We start from the raw sequence: 19,905 nt of genomic DNA on the forward strand, positions 1-19,905 counted from the left end.
ATTGCATTAGCTGGAGGCTGTTAGACACGAACATTTCAGAGATCCTTGCGTTCGCACTAAGCACAGCCTGTGAAACAGAGGGGGAGCGGGGAGGGGTTGGGGGTGGGAGCACATGTTAATGTACTTATAAATCTGGGATTGTGATCTAAACTAATCATGTGCTGAGCTCTTTACCGACACTGAGCACAGCTGATCATCCAACGAATCCTATTTGGGAGCGGATTCGCAATCCGGGGTGTTGAGATTGGAATTGTGATGAACTGATCCAATGCCAAAATGGCTCCTAAGGAGGTTTCAGGCAATGATGCTTGATTGCTTCCAAGTCATGCTGCCAGACTCCAAATTGTACTGCGTCTTAATCATGAAAAGCGCAGCATAAATACGGCGTTAAAGATGTACTCCTATCTCTGCCACAGTAGCAAGAATAGATAGGGACCTCTTCCATTTGGAATGGGAGCATACGAACATAAGGACTTGCGAGGCGAAAAGAGACCAAGGTCCATCTAGTTCGTCTGCCACTATCCTGGCAGTCGCTTGGCACGTCGTATCCCAAACTATACACTGTATTCCCAGATAATAAGAACATAAGAATTTGCTTAGGCAAAAGAAGATCCAAGAGGTTTGGAAGCCAATCTCTTTGGAGGTTTGGAATCCTAAAGAACAGACTTTTTACGAAACATAACTGAGCAAATCCATTTACATTTTCAGGACGGAGGTGGAGAGATATTTGGTAGGTCAGGGTATTGAGGGACACAGAGCAAGGGTGGGTAATTGGACTTGAGGTACAGATCAGCCATGATCTTACAGAATGGCAGGACAGACTCGAGGGGCTGAATGGCCTCCTCCTGTTCCTATGTTTCTAAATGCTCAATTATTTACAGTATTTTTATTTAAAACTATTTTGCTCCCCCCCCATCTGGTACAGAATCTTGCTGTCTGTCGTCAAAAGGTTCAGACAAAATATTTGAATGTTGCTACGGGGAATCATCCATCAGCGCTGCGTATAAAGGGTTACCTTGAACCAACAGTCTTGTTGTGTGAACAGCCTCTCCCTGAATACTGTAGGCGCGGCACGTGTAGGCTCCACGGTCCTTCCTGCCCACTGATGAAATGGTAAGACTTCCATCGCTCACCTGTCAAGAGATAAACAGCTGTGTTAGTGGCAGAATTACGAGAAAAAGACTAAGAGACAACCTTGTGATTGCTCGACTAGCATCTCCGGGTTCCTGCTTACTGCTAGGGTGAACAGAGGCACGTGGAAACAAATCAGAAATTGGGTCTGAAACCAGACACGATGAATGGTGTGTTCAGAAAAGAGCACTGGCTGCAGCTCTGTACTGTTTCTGTGCAACCTTCTTTCAGAGGGCGAGGGTTTGTGTTGCTCTCTGAGTAGGAAGACGACTTGATGGACCAAATGGCATCTTCTCAGTACACATTTCCTCAAACAACGGCATTTCCAAAATGAACATTCCGATGCTACAAGCCAACAAGATATCTGTGCACTACGTTAGATGAAGGAGAGTAGTGCAAAACAGGAGATGACACTCGTATTCAGAACAGTATTTGCCAGAATAGCAACAGCAAACAACAAATTACATTTGTGCAGGGCCTTTCACGTCCCAAGGCGTTGGACAGTCAGGAATCCGCATCCGAGCTAGTGGTTAGGATCAAGAGGGGTGGAGGGCGGGGAGGGTAGGGGAAGGAGGGTGACCGAAGGCGCTGTCGAAGACAAGGGTCTTGAAGAAGACCATTGAATATTGTGTGCCCTTCACTGTAAATTGCCGAGGTGTGTCCCCTGGTACTCCTGGAATATGTCAACACAACATTTTTATTTCCTAAATTCCTGATTCTTACACTGCGATTTCTCTTGGACACATTAGGGCTAATTACTGTTGATTGGTGGGTGGTTTTGTGTTGTGTCCATGGAGACTGTCTGAATGCATTTCATTTATAACTTTAATTACAATCATTGTCCATTCTGTCAGACATAGAATCAAAGGCAGATGTTAAGAACAATTTAGGAATGATTTACCTACATATTACCCAATGGACCATATTTTCCAGCAAATATTTGGACTACTCGGATGCTACACTGAGTTATGTTTCAGGTTGTCACAGAACGGGCTTCTGAACAAAACAGCTGCTTTTTTTTCCCTGATACAGTGCACAGGAACATCCAACCTGCTGCAGAAAATCACACGAGAGTCCAAATACTATTTGTGAGAAATGCAATTTCATTAGTTTTAAAAAGAAAATGAGTGTTTGGAACTCCATCCCACCTTCCCTTCGCCTCGCTCCCTCTCTTGCCTCCTTCAAGAGATGTCTCAAGACCCTCATCTTTGACCGTGCTGTCAGCCTTCTCCCTACCCTACCCGCCCTCCACCCTCCCTGATCCCAACCCCACCGCCTGCTCAGGTCCTAATCCCTGACTATCCAAAGCCTTGGGACGTCCTCCCGACGTAAAGGTGCTACACAAATGTAATGTTGTATTTGTATCTTGTCTGATCCTTTTGAAGCAGCAAAGCCCAACTGAGCCATTTAGAATTTGAAAGTCTGAAAGTTCCTCTGTAAAACGTGAAACACATCATCAAGGACAGAGCAAATCAGCAGTCGGATAAATTAAGCTGATCAGGGAGAGAGTCAGCATGGGTCTGTGAAAGGTAGGTCAGATGTAGCTTTCCTAATGGCATGTTTTGACAGAACCACTTGGATGACAGACAGAGGAGAATCAGAAGGCATCTGCTAAAAACTAGGCACAACGGTTATACATCTCATCTGGAGTATTGTGTTTAGCTTGGGCTACTTCCTATAGGAAGGATATACTGCCGTTCTAGAAAGAGACGCAGAGAAATTCATCAAGGACGCAGCTAGCAAGAAAGGCTTGGAGTAACACGGGGCATAATAATAATTTGAGCCATCTCAAAGCGCTTGACCGTTTATTTTGTGGGCGAAACGCGGCTGTCAATTGCACACGGGGACAGAGGGATCAAGTCTATGTCTGAGGGAAGCCAAACAGCTGAGCTTATACCTAAATCAACCCTCTTGAGAACAAGCACAAGCACAGAAGCTTTCACCGTGAGAGATTTAGAGATTTATTGTGGAGTGTGTGGGCGAGGGTGGGTTCACTGAATGCTGGCGCTGAGCCCTTTAGAGTTTGAAAGTCTGAAACCGCCTCTGTGAAACGTGAATTACATCACGAAGGGCAGAATAAATGAACAATTGGATAAACTAAGCTGATCAGGGAGTCAGCCAGCATGGGTCTGTGAAAGGTAGGTCAGGTGGGGAGCTTTAATAATGGAGGGGAGAGAATAAAAAGGCGATTTAGAAAATGACGGATTAATCTTTGGAAAAAAATGCACAAGATGATAAAACTAAAAAAGTCATACTTTGGGGGGGCGGTGGGGGAGGGGGGCCGGGGGAGGATTTGGGGTTTCTCAGGCAACCACCACATATTATTTGTGCAATAAGATTAAAAGCAATGCCACAATTGGGAAGCTTGCTGCAGTGTGGGAGTGATGGTGTGTGACTGCACTGTTAATACAGTAGTTTTCTTTGGTTCTGAGTGACATTTGCAGATTGTGAAACGGACACTTCGCAGTGATGTTTGGCATTCTCAGCTCGTCTTCTGAGTTCCTGTGCGCTCAGCAACCATTAACAGCTGACAACTGCGTTCCGCGGGTTGTTGCCATGTCTCATGTTAATTGCGCTGCTGCACTCCCTCGTACGATGGCTCCTTACACAAAGCATCATTTGTATTCACTGTTTACCGCTACCTCTGCTGGTCAGCCACCGCTTTGTGTTCCAACACAGAACACTGCATCACTTCATCATTCACACACCCTGACAGCGTGTTACGTCAAGGTGTAATCTGCCTCTGTTTAGCTTGGTTTTCCGATTTGTTTCAGGCCAAAGTGAGACGACATTTCAGGCATGAGAAGTTTGCCTGCCGCCCTCTATCCATGGATCAGAATCTGTCGTCACTTTCTCACTCTGTGTGAAATCATGCCTGAAGATCTTAAGAGAATAAATCAGCAAATACAAAGGGGAATCAGACACCTCTGAAAGCAACACGACAGGGTTTCATGTATATCTAATTACAGATTGTATATAAATCTAGTTACAGGTATTACTGTGATATGAGAATGGCCTCAAATGGGACAAGTAATAAAACCGGTTGGTGGATTACTCAGGATATATATATCAGTCAATCATTGCTGGGTTTTATATGCTGGATGATGGGACAAGGTTCCCAGGGAAACAGATTAAGCTATCTGGGGGCCCTAAGGCAGATCATATTTTGGGGTGAGTCCTTAGTTCTATGCAAGCAGCTGGTTGGGGGGGGGCAATGGGCTATTAGTGTCACCACTTTCCCGTCGCTCTCAGCAATGCCTCTCTCTCTCTCTCTCTCTCTAGGTCGTACGAAGTAATGCAGAGAGCCACAGCAAGAGAGGTGGAGTGGGAAGTAGGAGTCATGAGATATGAGGGGAATGAAGACCTTTATTGCAATAATAATCCTTGCAATTGATATAGCACCTTATCACGTCTTCGAGACATAATGTGAAGTGAATTGACTGTATATTTTGTGGGCGAAACGCGGCAGCGAATTGCGCACAACAGCGTCCCACCAACAGTCGTGGATTTGAGTGACCAATTTATTATTATTTTATTTGAAGGAGTTATTACCCCCGGAAAAGTGATCCGCCAATCGACTAACAACTGGGTTACTGCTGGGTAAACAGAGGTGTGTGGAGCGAGGAAACCTGCTCAAAGCTTCGCTTTATTAGTTGTCCACGGGCTATTTCTGCAGCCATGGCAATAAGCACAGCGCTAGGAGAATGGTAGCCACAGTTCTCACATTGCTTTATTGTCTTCACCTTGCGCGGTGGCACTCCGGGCGATCTTTAATTCATTGTCCGAGAGGTCAGGATTTGATGTTGCTTTGTGACGGGCTTGAAAGCGAAAACCATTTGTGCAATTCAAACGACTCACGAGGGGACCTTAAATATGCCTCAGCTGAAAATTTGCAACTCAATTGGCGTCATCGAGCTTAGGCGATAAAGAGGTGCTGTTCCTTTCAAACGCGGACACTTCGTTGAAATGGCAGCGTGCGGCAAAGCAAAGCAAAGCAACAATTTTCCACTGCAAGCTGAGCAATTAGTGGACCTCACCGAAGAGACCCGAAGAAATAAATACCACCAGCTTAACTCCAGTATCCTTTGTGTGCCTGCTTCCGTCTCGTTCTATGTCGAGGGCACGATATGAAGCAATTAATGGCAACCTTTGAAAGCCTTTACTGTCCCTTAGGTCTTGACAACCTGTTACAATAAATTCTGCGGTGCTTGCTCCCCAGTGTAAGCACGTACTTTAGCTGATGCCTAGATCGGGCTATGGCAGGGGACTGCACTTGGCTGGATTTAAGATGAATATAACTTTGTACACATTGTCTCAACGATGTGATAAGGCGCTATACCAAATGCAAGCATTATTATTATTATTATTATTATTAAGCTTATTTCATTTCTTATACCTGCAAATCGAAACACTGATAATAAGGCCAACCCGGCTATGCACTAAAAGCCTTTACATTTTAAGAAAGATGAACGAGTCGGGAACCGAGCCGAGCAAATGAGAAATTTGGCTTATCATAAAAAGGTTCTTTTCTTTTAAAAAAAAATGACAAAAATCGAAGGCATGAGCATTTATCATTGTTACGTGCACTGCTCCCAGTGAATCACTCCAGAAATAGACACTCACTGAATGTACGAAACTAGATTCACTTCAGTCAAATCAAATGTGTTTTATTTTTGTTCCCCTTGGGTGTCAAAACGAAAAGGTTTTCACAGCTGTACAAGCCAAGTCCACTTGCGTGCAACTTATCAAGTTCTTGTATTTATAATAACAATCCTTGCCTTTGATCGAACGCCTGATCACCTTTTTTGAGACGTCTCAAAGCGCTTCACAGAATAGAATATACTGCAAAGCGAATTGACGGTACAATTTGTGGGTGAATAACCTTTACACTTGTTATAGTACCATATTATTATTATTATTATTATTATCACATCGTTGAAATGTCAAGACAGCTTCACAGAATTTACAATAAAATGTAGTGACTGTGTATTTGCAGTGGGTCTAACGTCTTTGAGGCATTTGTTCACCGCGACTAGAGATTCCATTTTCCCACAGTTCACCAACCTGCTTTTACTCTTTTAAACCCCCATCGAATAAAACAAATCAAAAACCAAACCGAGCTGTATTCTCGGGGTAGTTCATTTGAGCCAAAGCCAAATTCAGTTGATGTGGGGACATCTGTTTGTTGGAGAGACGCACACAAATGACTGACTTTCCCTGATGCCTTCTCTCCCGTTTATCCCAACCCGTCAAGAGTTTCCCAGAGCGCGATGTGTCATGTTACGGCTAATGAGACGTGCGCTATCCCCTCAGAACGTTAGTGCATGTTTTTAAGCCTCTAAACCTGTCGAGTCTCGCCCAACAACAAATCTCGAGTTACTACTGTGCAGCGCTGTGGCTCACTTCTATGAGCTGTGTGGTCTCTCTCTCTGGCAGGAGAGAAGGTTTTAGTTGTCGTTGGCCTTCTTACTCAGTCGCTGTGTAAGAAGAAACTGGTGTCTTTTCTGGTTGCGCTTGCTCCTCCAATTTGACTGTTGTTGTGAGTTAACATTCACGGAAGAACCTTAGCTCAACTGGAATCTCTAAACGGACTATTAGAGGCTGTGTTCTTCCCGTGCCTCGCTTATAAGTCAGGAGCTCTGGTAGTTACACCATTCCTACCTCAGACAATTTTGTCGTCTCATTTTGGGGAAATGAAATATCCGGTTGCCAAGCAGCACACCGCGAGGTAACACATGCTCGGTTAATTCTACACAGCTCAGGTAACACATTTAAGAACGTTAAGAAGTTGCTGGGCAAAAGAAGACCAAGGTCCGCCTACTTTGCCTTCCAACCATCCTGGCAGTTGCTTGCCATGGCGCGTCCCAAACTCTATACTGCATCCCCAGATGTTATTTTCTAGCAGAAATCTATCGGATTTGTTCTCGAAACAAACAACATTTTCTGCTTCCACCTTCCGTCTCTCTAGGGAGTCTGTTCCGTACGTTTTCTACTCGCTTCACTGAAGTAATGTCCAAACCTTGGATCATTGAGCTTGCAGGCCACAGGTGCGGGGAGCATTGTGCTCTCAGAATGGGATTTCCCTTCACGTAAACGTTTTGTTTTAAAAAAATGAAACTTTGAATTTATTTTGAAAAAGGTTTAAATCAAATAGTATTGGATTTGACAACCAAATGAAGTGCGTTGTCACTTTGAGGGGAGAACTTGTGATTGGAGATGAGGCCATTAGGCACTTTATTATTATTATTCAGCCTCACGTTTGTGTCACTGTCGCCCGTTTTTCCAAAAAAATCATCCCCGCTTTTACTCCATGACTTCGAAGGTTATCCCTGCGCCAATTATCTCTATGTTTGCTCATCAACATACGATTCCAATGCAGTTTGAATAAGGGCCTGTTAAAACACCAGCAGAAGAAGTGTGTACATTGCTGACCTAACGGAGCAAGGGCGAGTAATCGGACATGAGGTACAGATCATCCACGATCTTATAGAATGGCTCGAGGGGCTGAATGGCCTCCTCCTGGTTCTATATTTCTCTTGCAAGCCCACCAATTTTTGCACGTACACACCAACAGAATTATTTTGCCGGTAGCAGAAGTCTTTAACAGACAGGGTCAGGGATATTGATATTTCATCCAGGTTCGGAGGGAGAAATAGAAAGTTTGAAAGAGTCAGAGAGAGAAAGATTCACAGAGATAACAGAGCAGAGGTAGAAAGAGAGAGAGAAAGGAGAAGCTGGCATATATTAATATAAATAATATGATAATAATATTCTTGGATTCCCGAGCAGGGCGAAACCTATAATGCTATGAACTGAGCAATGTAACAACAGAAGTGAATGGAGGTCAAATAGCAACTTGATTGAAGTGCAATGATGGTACTGATAATAATAATAAAAATAATAATAATTTGGTCCCTCACTCCACAAGTGTTTGTGGGACACCGCCGTGTTTCACCCACAAAATACACAGTCACTGCAATTTACAGTGTATCCCGTGAAGAGCTTTGAGACGTCTTGAAGACGTGATAAGGGGCCATATCAATGCAAGGATTATTATTATTATTATTATTATCTGTAGAGCTAAAAATGAGTTCTATAAAAAAAAGTGCTAGTTACTGAACAGCTCTCCTCATCCTTGCTCTTACCGTGTACTTCCGATCATTTGCCAGCAGTTTTTCCTCCCGGAGCCAGCTGACGACAGGCTTGGGGTTTCCGAAAGCTGTACATGTGAGGGTGATGCTGCTCCCTTCCTTGGCTTCCACGTAGGGTGAAGGGGTCTCCGTGAACGTCGGTGGCGCTGGAAAGAGAAAGAACGGATGCGCTCAGATTAATTGAACGTCGAGGTGTCAGCCTGGGATCGGTTAGTAGCAACTCTCGCCTCTGAGCCAACACGTTTGCGGCTGTTGACAAGTTTACCACTGAGTTGGCTTCGAAGAGACCGGACTCCTCCCAAAGCACAGTCACCGGTTAGTCATTCCGGTCTTTGATTCAATACCATTTCTCAACCAGCTAAGTGTTTGATTGAGTAGATGCTGTATTGATTTAATCTACAATCAGCATGGGAACAGCAAGTGGCTTGACTGCTTCACCATTGTGCCGTACAACAAAGCTTAAATTCTTACACCCGGCTGCGAATAAATTCTTTCCTAAATGAGACAGGACAGCGTTATTGGTCAGATCATTAAAACTAAACAACTCGTCTGCTGAATCAGCGTACATTTAGTATTTAGTTGCTGGAATTGCCATATAAATGAGAGATAAAGAGCATTAAAAAGACTGTTTCACTAAAGGAATGTTCAGCAATTGTAAACAAGATTAATGAGCCTTTGAATTGTATCTCTTGAAAACCACACAACCATAATGATGCACCATAAGTTGCAACAAAAGGATTTAATTTACCAGACATACAGCGATCAAGAAAATTTCCTTTAATGCTCTGGCTAATGACACCTCGAATTGTTACTCGTGTTTCACATGATTGAGATGGAGGATATGTGCAATGAATGACGTTGTAGTGAAGAGAAATGTTTTGAAACAGTGAGACTTTGCGCTGGAGAGCTGTAGAAGAGAATTCTGTTGTCTCTATCAGATACCTGGGAGGATCCTAGAGCATTACATAGTAGGTGGTAGTGCTGGTTGGAATATATTGATATAATAATAATAATAATCCTTGCATTTGATATAGCGTCTTATCACATCTTCGAGGCGTCTCAAAGCGCTTCACAGGATACACTGGAATGTGAATTGACTGTATATTTTGTGGGTGAAACGCGGCAGCCAATTGCGCACAGCACAGCGTCCCCACGAACAGTCGTGGAGTGAGTGTCCAAATGATTTTTTATTGATTTGGAAGGAATTATTACCCTCGGAAATAAGATCTGCCAATCGACTAACAACAGGGTTTCCTACTTATTGCTTGGCAAACAGAGGCGTGTGGGGTAAGGAAACTTGCCCAACATTTCGCCCTGATGGGAATCGAACCCTGGTCCTCTCACTTGAGAGGCGAGCGCTCTAACCACTGAGCTACCGGACTTATATATGTACACACACACATCATGTAATAATCACATACACATTAATATATGTAAATATGCATACTTCAGATTACCTTCTTTGGAGGATTCTCACTGGAGTACAACTGAGACAGCTTTTTTAATCAAGTGGTCCTGAGTTTAATTTAAAAACAGCAGCATTTAATCTATACTTCTTTTTTTCTTTTTACCATTAAGCAACTGATTGAATTCCTGAGGCAGAATTGAGAAATGGACAAAGGATGAAGTCATTCCATCTGGGGCAAAGCATCCAAGGCAAACGTTAATCTCTCTCTCTCTCTCTCTCTCTCTCTCCCATCTTACACATTTGCATTGTTTGTGCCATTCTTTTCATCTTTGCCAATTGAATTCCAGATACCTTTTTGGCAACAAAAATCAACGAATGACATTTTCAAAAAAAATAATAAGAAGAATTCGGTCGTTCAATCCACGGCTGTGTGCGTGGGCGAACGCTGCTGCGCCCAACGGGCTGGCGCCTTTCGCCCACAAAACACGCAGTCAATTCACCTTACAGCGTACACCGTGAAGCGCTGTGAGACGTCTCGAAGACGTGATGAGGCGCTGTATCAAACGCAAGGATTGTTATTGTTAGTATTGTTATAAAACGATTGACATTAAAAAGATCTCACTGTCATTCTGCTTGCTCGGCTCCAAATATTGCGCTAAATAGTTTTGCTCCAAATCTCGATGAAGAATTGAGGCACCTCAGCTCCCTCAGTACAATACTTTCTGATCGAATGCGTTGCTCAATGCATTAACGAGGAGATTGATGAAGGGACTGATGTGATTGCTGGCAGTACAGAATCCAAGTCCTGTATTCCGATTAGCTGCAGTTGAACAGACCATCTGCTCGCTGCAGTTTATTGCTCTGAGGAAGAGCTGTTGCAGTTGGAAACCTCATCTGGCAACTTCCTTTCCATCACAGCACAATAATCTTCCCAATGTGACCTTCTCACAATGTTAACGATTCTCGCTACTGGCCAGAAGATGTTTTTCGGTGAGAAATTACTTATATTTGCAAGTTGAACTGTTAGACGTTCTCTTGCAGATTCAAAGCCCTAATTATCCTTGAATCTATTAAGAAACAGAGCATCTCTCACCTCTTGGTAGTTTTCAAGATTGAAATTGTTTTACTTATTATAATCTAATAATTTGGTCACTCAATCCACGACTGTTTGTGGGGACGCTGCTGTGCGCAATTGGCTGCTGGGTTTCACCCACGAAATGTACAGTCAATTCACTTTACAGAATATCCTGTGAAATGCTCTGAGACGCCTCGACGACGTGATAAGGCGCTGTATCAAATGCAAGGATTATTTTTTATTATTTATATCAATTTGTTTTGATTAAATTCAATCGATCGCTTACGGAAACTTTTCCATGAGTATCGTGAACAATCATTCGCTGCACAGTGTGGAGTTTTAGTTTGTAACAATGCAGTTTATCACGACTCAGCGAAGGGTATTAATGACTGCTCACTTCAGTTCAGTTCGATAAGACTCGCTATAAAATGTTCCTGCAGCAAAATGACATTTCTAACGGTGTGACAGATATCCGGCTTGCTTTAAAAGTCTTCAAACTCTCTGGAAACCTTTGGAGAACAGCTGAAGAATAAAACTTGTCTTGTGCCTGCACTGATCTTAGCCTTCATTGGCGTCAGCATGGCATGCAAGGAAAGAACATCCCCAAGAACAGAAACTCTGTGGCCTTGCCAATCAAAGGTCTGTTTCCACACTCCTCCCTGGCTCACCAGTTTAGAGTTCCAGGTGCTGCAAAGAAAAAGACAAACAAGAAAACAAACAAACAAGCAAGTAAGCAATCGTTTGGTTTGCAAGGTCAGGATATCAAGGGATATGAGGCAAGGGCGGTAATTGGAGCTGAGGTACAGATCAGCTCAATGGGCTGAAGGGCTTACTCCTGTTTCTATTCACCAGTTTTACAGTGTGCAATCGTTCCCCAAGGCACCCCATCCCTAACCCTGGAAAGCCTGGGCACATCCACCCTTCCTGGCAACCTGCTCCAGCCCTCTGTGTAAGGAAAAACTTCCTGGTGCCTGTCCTGAAATTGCCCTTAACAACTCTGAACCTATGTCCTCTTGTTGCATCCTAAAGTATTGATCTGGGTTTACTTTTTCAATCTCATTTTAAAATGTCGAACAACTGTCCGAAGACAACTGAGATGTCTTCTTACAAGACTGAAGAGCTTGTTTGCCGGTTGGTCATAGCTGATTCCTGTATGATTGGGGATCAGCTTCACACCCTCCTCTGCACTGCTACCAGGCCTTGGCCTTACATTGCGGGGACCAGATCTGTATGTAGTATAGTAGTACATGTAGTATGTAGTATAGTACTGCAATAATACTACTACTAGTAATCCTTGCATACGATATAGCGTCTTATCACGTCTTCGAGTCGTCTCAAAGCACTTCACAGAATATACTGTCAAGTGAATTGACCGCATATGTGGTGGGCCAAACGAGGCAGCCAATTAACCCAAGAACCTCATGAAATAAGCAGTGGGCACATGGATATGAGAGCGGTGCCTGACAGACCCGATTTTTCCTCAAATTTAAAGGTGGGTTAATATTCATTACGAGAACAGACCCACATAGCAGATCGGCAAGACTTGCAACAATATGCACCGTGCTTTCTAGTAAACTACTGAGATGAATAATGGATTGATATCAGGGCTGTAGATGGTGCTGTTGAAACGTAGGGTTACCAGGCGTTTATCTGCTCAACACATTTTGATAACTCAGGAGATCACGAGATTGTTTTGGATGAAGGGAGGTGTGGCTCCTTGACCCCTCCGATCTCATCTTTCCAGAAACCCACCGTTCCTTTCCTCCATCATAGCGTCAAGCTGTGTCCTGGCCTCTACCACCTTTCCTGCCAACCTATTCCAGTCGCTGATTGCTTTCCGTGTAAAGAAAAACTTCCTGATGTCTGTCCTTCAATAGCCCTTTACAACTCTAAACCTATCTCCTCCTGTTATTCTGTCTTGTTGCAAGTGCAACTCCCTTCTCCTTTCGAGTTGTACAGCCATGTAGCTCAGTGGTTAGAGCACTCGCAAGTTCAATTCCCAGCAGGGCAAAATGTTAGGCAAGTTTCCTTGCTCGACACGTCTCTGTTTACGTTGCAGTAAGTAGGAACCCGGTTATTCGTTGATTGGCAGATCGCTTTTTTCGGGGTAATGGTTCCTTCAAAAAAAAATGATAAATTGGTCACTCAATCCACGGCTTTTTGTGGGGACGCTGCTGTGCGCAATGGGCTGCTGCGTTTCACCCACAAAATATACAGTCAATTCACTTTACAGTATATTCTGTGAAGCGCTTTGAGACGTCTCGAAGATGTGACAAGGCTCTGTATCAAATGCGAGGATTATTATAACTGTAGGATCTTTAACATCAGAAAGGAACTCGGTTGTATGTCTCATCCAAAGGATGGCACCTCTTGACAGTGCAGCTGAAACCCACATCACTGAAACTCTACTGTCTGAAAGCAGCGTTATTTAAAAGAGGAGCTGTGTCACAAGGGTTTCTCGAGAGATAAATCTCAGCACTTTCACATCCACTGACAAGCACACAGATCCATTTCTTTGGCCTCATGCCAAGAGCCATGTTTGGCAGCCTTCCACAGTAAAGTGAATCCTGATATGCAGAGCCAGCATGGTGCAGATTCAGGTCAACAGGTTGCTGTGGTTTCTTTCTACATATTCAGCTTTTCTATTGTTACCCCAAAAACATAATCCAAAAAGTTGTGACAATGTTGAGGCTGTGCCCGAGGGACAAAATGAGAGACGTGTGGCAATCTATTACAGATGGCCACATGTCTGTTACACCTGACATGTTACTGCTGTATAATAGTGTACGGTACGGGGGGGTAAGAATTCCTTCAAAAAAAATTGGTCACTCAATCCCCGACTGTTTGTGGGACGCTGCTGTGTGGCTGCCGAGTTTCGCCCACAAAATACACAGTCAACTCACTTTACAGTGCATTCTGTGACGCGCTTCGAAACGTCTCGAAGACGTGATAAGGCACTCTATCAAATGTAAGGACTATTATTTATTATTATTATTGCAACCAAGTGGTCGTGGGTTTGAAGATGCTCGAGCCACACCTGGCAATGGACCACAAGGCCGGTTTTGTGTCATCTGTGTTTGCGCGCTCAAGTTTGCAATTTAAACCCCTGCCTTTTTGGAAACATCTGAGACCTGAGGCTGTGAGCTATGAGAAGGGAAAGGTTTGATGCGCAGAATGGATTGTCTCCTTCGCTAAACCTTTCACGGCTTGCAGGAAGCTCAGCTAATGTCGTTGGAGCATTTGGTACTTGTGATGAGTATACATTGTGGGGATCATTAAATTAAATACAATTCAGAGTAGCGTAGTTCTGGGATCACTCTTGGTGCAGTTTCCAAACCTTCATCCCAACATTTGAATTCAGCCCCATTTGATTCCCATTAAAACCAATTCTAACTAATGAGTCTAGCAAGCAATTAAAGACATGTATAAAAATCACAGGAAATTGTTTTCTGAGGTACATACTGTCAATTATGTAGGTGATTCTCTCTACGGGGATTTAATTGTGTTTCCTAGATCGACAAAAATAGGAAAGCAACTTATTTTTGCTCCAGTAATTTGGTGTGAAACAATTATTGTCAGTCTTAAAAGGTACAAAGCAAGCTGATTTATTCTAGACCTTTTAACCCACAAATGTAATCCTGCCTGTGGCCACAGCGTCCTACCATATCAGACCAGCAAATCTGACTGAACTCTTAAGTGAGAGATTAATACTGCTCAGCTGTTGGTTTATGAGACGATAGTTCCAAGTTTTATGCACATTGCGCTGACGAAACTGGTAAGATGAATGAAATTATAAGCCAAATGCAGAGATACTCAAAACCCTGCATTTTGTCTAATGTCTGATCGCAATGAAGTATCATAAAGTGCTTCCCACTTGGTCGAATGGTCGACTTGCGAGCACGATCAACAGTGCGAGTGGGATCGGACTCAGATCCCTTTGGAGAATAAAATCTTCGGGTTGGTGAATCGAGTCACACAAATCCAACACATGAATTATTCAACATTTATTCAACCCGTGCCGTACTTAATGAGATTGACGACGAGAACAAAGCCTGGTGTGTCTCCAGCCACGGAAATAGTTGCCAGTACAGAAAATAATCTATTATGCCAAAGGGCATAGGGAACTGAGACCCAAGAATGGGGCATTGAGCATTCCTAACTCGTCTTATCAGTTGGGCTCCTGTTCAGGAATTCAAAATAACAAAAGAAAACTATAACTCCCTTGCGTTCTGAGTTCCAAACCCAATTCAACAACAACAACAACTTGCACTTGTGTAGCCCCCTCCACGCAGGGTGGTCACTCAGAGCACTTAAAATTCCTCCGTTCCTTGCGGAATCAGTCATCTCTCTGTTCCTTTTCTTTTTTGGGGTGGGGGAGGGGGGAATAATTCCAACTCAGTCCACATTTATTGTGCTCGGTCATTCTGTTCCAAAAAAGCAAACAAATTGCTCTCAGCTTGTAGTTTACATCATTTGGAATAATTCCCTGCAGTGTGTCAGCCTGGGCTCAGTTGGCAGCCCTCTGACTCAGATGCTTGTTAGTTTCTGAGTCAGATGAGTGTGGGTTCAGGCTGTACGTGGCATTTGGAGCCCTGGCACTCTAAGCTGACGCTCCAAAGCAGTTCCACATCGTTTGAGGTGGCTTCCTTCGGATCGGACGTTAAACTGAGGTCTTGTCTGCCTGTTGGGTGAATGATAAAGATCCCATGGCGCTATTCGAAACCGGAAAGGATTTGCATTCACTTCTCGGCTGTTTCACTTCATTTGCACTCCTGTACATTTTGCAATCAATCCTGTGAAGTTTACCGTAGCAAGTTTACAATTTTGTTTGAGGGGTTTGTTATCCAGGACACTGGGAGAAAACTCCTTATTTCTTATTTTATTTGGATAGCGCCATGAGATCGTTAGCATCCATCTGAACAGGCAGACGGGATCGCGACTGAACATCTCATCTGGAAAAGGACATCTGCGGCATTTCAGAGCTCTCCTGTACACATGGTGTGAGACAAGAGAAAGAGGAATATTGAGCTGGATGGCTTTTCTCTGTTCTTAGCTTCTTAAATTATATTGTTATAATTCCACAGTTTATTTTCCGGTGCAAAAAAAACATTATTTGTTAAAAGCTTTCGTCATTCATTATTCATAATCCATGAGCAGGATTTACTGCTTGTTTGGACTCCTCCATTCTTTACAATCTCATCCTATTTGTGCTGGTGGTTTGATTGAGTTCCAGAACTCTTTCAGTTAACGGTTCCAGGGAATTTTTCTAAGTCTCAATATTATAATCTGCAAATGATTGAAAAACTCGTAAGTAACTCAAGTTAAGATATCTTAAAAGCAGCAAATCCGGAGGCTTTTATTTAAATCGTGGGAAACAAATGCGCTTTCATAAAACAAGAAGGGATATCAGATGGTTTCTCCAAATCCATTTATGTCTGATTTGCAACAATATTAATGTTTTATTTGTAAACTCTCAAACGCATGAATAAAGTCACAAATCGTACAGAGTAACGGAGTTGTAAAGAGCCTCGGCTTTTTCCAAGCAGTAATTAATTTCGCCGTCACTCTACTACAAGAATCAAATCGGCACATCTTAATCAGTAATTAAAATGTTGGGTAAGATGGTGAGGAAGGGCATTATTTGCAACGCACGCTCCAAGGCCGCGTGAGGAGGATTACAGTAATCTCCCATTCTCCTTCTGTGTGCCACACTGATTCTGAAGAGACCTTGGACCACAAAGATGAAAATTCTGTTCCCTTTTAACTAGGTCAGGCAGCAAGATCACTGGCAACCTTCTGGCTTGTAGCTCTGCATGTATAAAAATCCATCCTCTGCTCAGTCTTAACAGGAACATTCCCCACAGGCTCCATCGAACTGCAGGCCAACAAGCCTGGCCAGTGAAGTGGGCGTAAATTTACATTGCAGAAGCAAACTGTTACACCTACTAGTCTTATCAATGTTGCACGGTATCCCCCGAACAGTTTTGCAAACCTGAATATCCTATATTTCGACTCGAAATAGGCATCTGATTGATATTAATTTTCTCTTTATAGTGCCAGTTTAGCTCAGTTGCTGGTAAGCTGACTGTCGGGGCCAGGTAATTGCCAAATGAAGCCAACTGCACACAGCAGTGTCCCGCAAACAGTCGAGGATTGAGTGACCACTTTCTTTTTGATTGCTACCCCCGGAAAGCAATCCGCCAAGCGACTAACAACTGGATTCCTGGGGAAACCAGCGACGAAGGCGCGGATGAGGTTTCAGTTGCGTTGGTTGTGTTCAAAAATAATCTTGTTTCTTTTGTGTTTTGTATTTTGCCGGACTGCCCCCCTCGATGAGTAGACTTGTTCTTTTCTCTCCTAAAAGTAACTGAAAATAGCCCATTGGTACTTTCTTCACGTGTGACTTCAAAGTGTTGGCGGGCTGTTCACTTTCCGGGTAGGGGGTGGCATTGGATGGTAATCAGGACTGGATCCCTGAACAAATCCTCCTCAGTCACGGGCCACAATTGTGCTCCCACGGTATCCCTCCTGACATCAAATAACTGCACAGATCAAGCATCAAAGTAGCTGTGACCTTCCTGGTCTGCGTAGGTGGGTAACAGAGCACACAGGCACAAGCTACCAGGCGTATTTGACTGCTAATGAGCAGCAGAGGATTCAGACAGCGAAATGAGATTCTGACTCTGCCGCTGAAGGTCACTTGGCAATCTCAATTGGTTGGACCAAGTCGGAGAAATTCACAAACAATGACTCCCATACAAGAAGTCCTCAACAATGCAAAGCTCACTCCCTTCATGTTGAGATCAGGCCTTTCTTGGTGCATGTAAATTTTCTGGCAAGTGTTTCAAACTACTTTATTCGGTCCTCAGATCTGGGTTCACGGCCTATCCAAAATCAATTTTATTGAGCCACTCAGCGATACAGTAAATCCCTTGTAAATATACCAGAACATGGTGGGAGAGGAGGATTATGCTCCCTTTAACCTTCAGTAAGAGCGTAAATCTGCGAAGGCAGCAAAAAAAAATTCACCAGGCAGGACTGTTCTCAAGTAACCTACCAGTGAACTGTAATGAATGCAGTTTGACTATTTTTAACCCTATCCGGTACCCAGCTGTGGAATACTGAAATATTCGCATCATGCAATTGGTCCGATATTCCCAACATCTATCTTTCAGTCTGTTACACATTATAATAATAAGCCTTGCATTTGATATAGCATTTTTCACCGTCTTCTAGACGTTTCAAAGCGCTTCACGGAACATACTGTAAAGTGAATTGACTGTATTTTGTGGGCGAAAAGCGGCAGCCAATTGCGCACAGCAGCGTCCCCACAAACAGCCGTGGATTGAGTGACCAAATCATTATTATTTTTATTAGTATTATCAGTATTACATTATCAGTATTTGCTGCTACAGATAGGGCAAATTGCAGCGAGAATCGCACTTCACACCTCGTTGGCCTCATTATTAGAGTCACCTTCTCGCCGCATCTGTTTAGCTCACAAAGAATTGTCTGTTCGCACATACAGTCATTTCTAATGTGATTTATGCACACTGGCTTCCTATCCCACAGCGATATTGCCTTCAGCGTCGGTAACACCAGAACATCAGTAACACACTTCAATGCAGTGATCATTGAGCATGTAATCACACTGAAATATTTAACAAGGATCATTTAAAACTGATGGTGAGCTTCTTCTTAAAATGCACACAAAATAAAACATTCACCTCGCCTGACAGCGATGACTGTGGTTTGAACGTCCGGTGTTAGATCTGTGTCAGACCATTTATCTATGTTCCAATGGGCTGTGTACCGACTGGCACTGTTGGTGCTGCTCAGAAGCACGCTAATTATTCACCGGTCAAACCCCATCTTTGTGAAGCACTCTTGGGACATTATCCTGAATGAAAGACGCTATATAAATGCAAATTGTTGTTGCATACGCGTTGGCTAGATAAGCAAGGTGCTCCCAGGTGACATCATAGAATGCAATCGACCATTTACGTTTATATAGCATCCTTCACATCAGAAAGACATCTCAAAGTGTCGAAAATTGCCAGCTGCTTTAGGTAAGATCAACCGATCATCTTTCCACTATAGCAATTTACCGTATTTCCATTAAATCTGCAAGATATGACTTAAATGAGTCCAATGTCCTGGGAGGAGGTGCGGAGAAAATTGGACACACAAACAAGGAACCAAGGAACACATTACAAATACCAATGATGACCTTTAATTTGAATGAATGAGCCCCACCAGTAAGAGTTGGATATCTAAATAATAATAATAATAATCCTTGCATTTGATACAGGACCTTATCATGTCTTCGAGACGTCTAAAAGCGCTTCACAGAATATACTGCAAAGTGAATTGACTGTATATTTTGTGAGCGAAACAAGGCAGCCAATTGCGCACAGCAGCGTCCCCACAAACAGTCGTGGATTGAGTGACCAATTTGCTATTATTATTTATTATATATTAGTGTATAAATGAAACAAAGCAGCCTGTTACCGCACAATAAAATGTTAAGATTCATATCACTTTTACGACAAGGCAAAGGGAGTTTTATATTAATTTCAACACCTCTCTAGGCTTAATCAGTTAGGTGTTACCTATTCCTGCATGATCTCTATTCACTCATTATATCACAGCTTTAGTGAGGACATTTATTCTTGTGGAGCATGCCAACAGCTAGTTCATTCACAGGCGAGGATATCCTTTGGCGTTGTTCCTGCTGACGCTCCTGATCAGGAAATTCACAGACAGTATCATTATTCCATCTGCGCAAAGCTGATTAGTGCTCAAGCGAGCAGCACAGAATGCCAGGGAACAACATCGGAGTGAAAACAATATTTCAAAGCCTTGTTTGTTCCCCAGCATCTGGAGCAATTTCACAGGTATTTTAAAGGTTGGAAATTGCGTTCGCTTTTGATTTGGCCATCTGCTCGTTGCCGCACATCTGCTGATTGTTGCTTTTTCTTTCCCCCCCCCCACCACCCCCAGATTCTCTCCCTGCCAACGCCTTGGGACGTCCTCCTGACGCTATACAAATGTCATTTGTTGTTGTTTGACAAGGGTGTCACCCATGAATGATATGATTCCATGGGTTCCAACTGGTCACCAGCTCCTTGCCCAAAGCA

General features: G+C 43.3%; 1 protein-coding gene across 1 annotated transcript in view; it reads right to left on the reverse strand.

The window, feature by feature from the left end:
* igsf9bb (immunoglobulin superfamily, member 9Bb) overlaps positions 1-19,905 on the reverse strand; it is a 132,522-nt gene that overhangs the window by 46,686 nt on the left and 65,931 nt on the right. The window contains exons 4-5 of the mRNA XM_042343825.1: positions 8,277-8,428; positions 1,016-1,133 (exon numbers count right to left, since the gene is read on the reverse strand). Coding sequence (XP_042199759.1) covers positions 1,016-1,133; positions 8,277-8,428 — 270 coding nt within the window. The remainder of the gene's footprint in view (positions 1-1,015; positions 1,134-8,276; positions 8,429-19,905) is intronic.

The sequence above is a fragment of the Callorhinchus milii genome, unplaced genomic scaffold (genome assembly GCF_018977255.1).
Source record: "Callorhinchus milii isolate IMCB2004 unplaced genomic scaffold, IMCB_Cmil_1.0 Scaffold25, whole genome shotgun sequence".
Classification (NCBI taxonomy): domain Eukaryota; kingdom Metazoa; phylum Chordata; class Chondrichthyes; order Chimaeriformes; family Callorhinchidae; genus Callorhinchus; species Callorhinchus milii.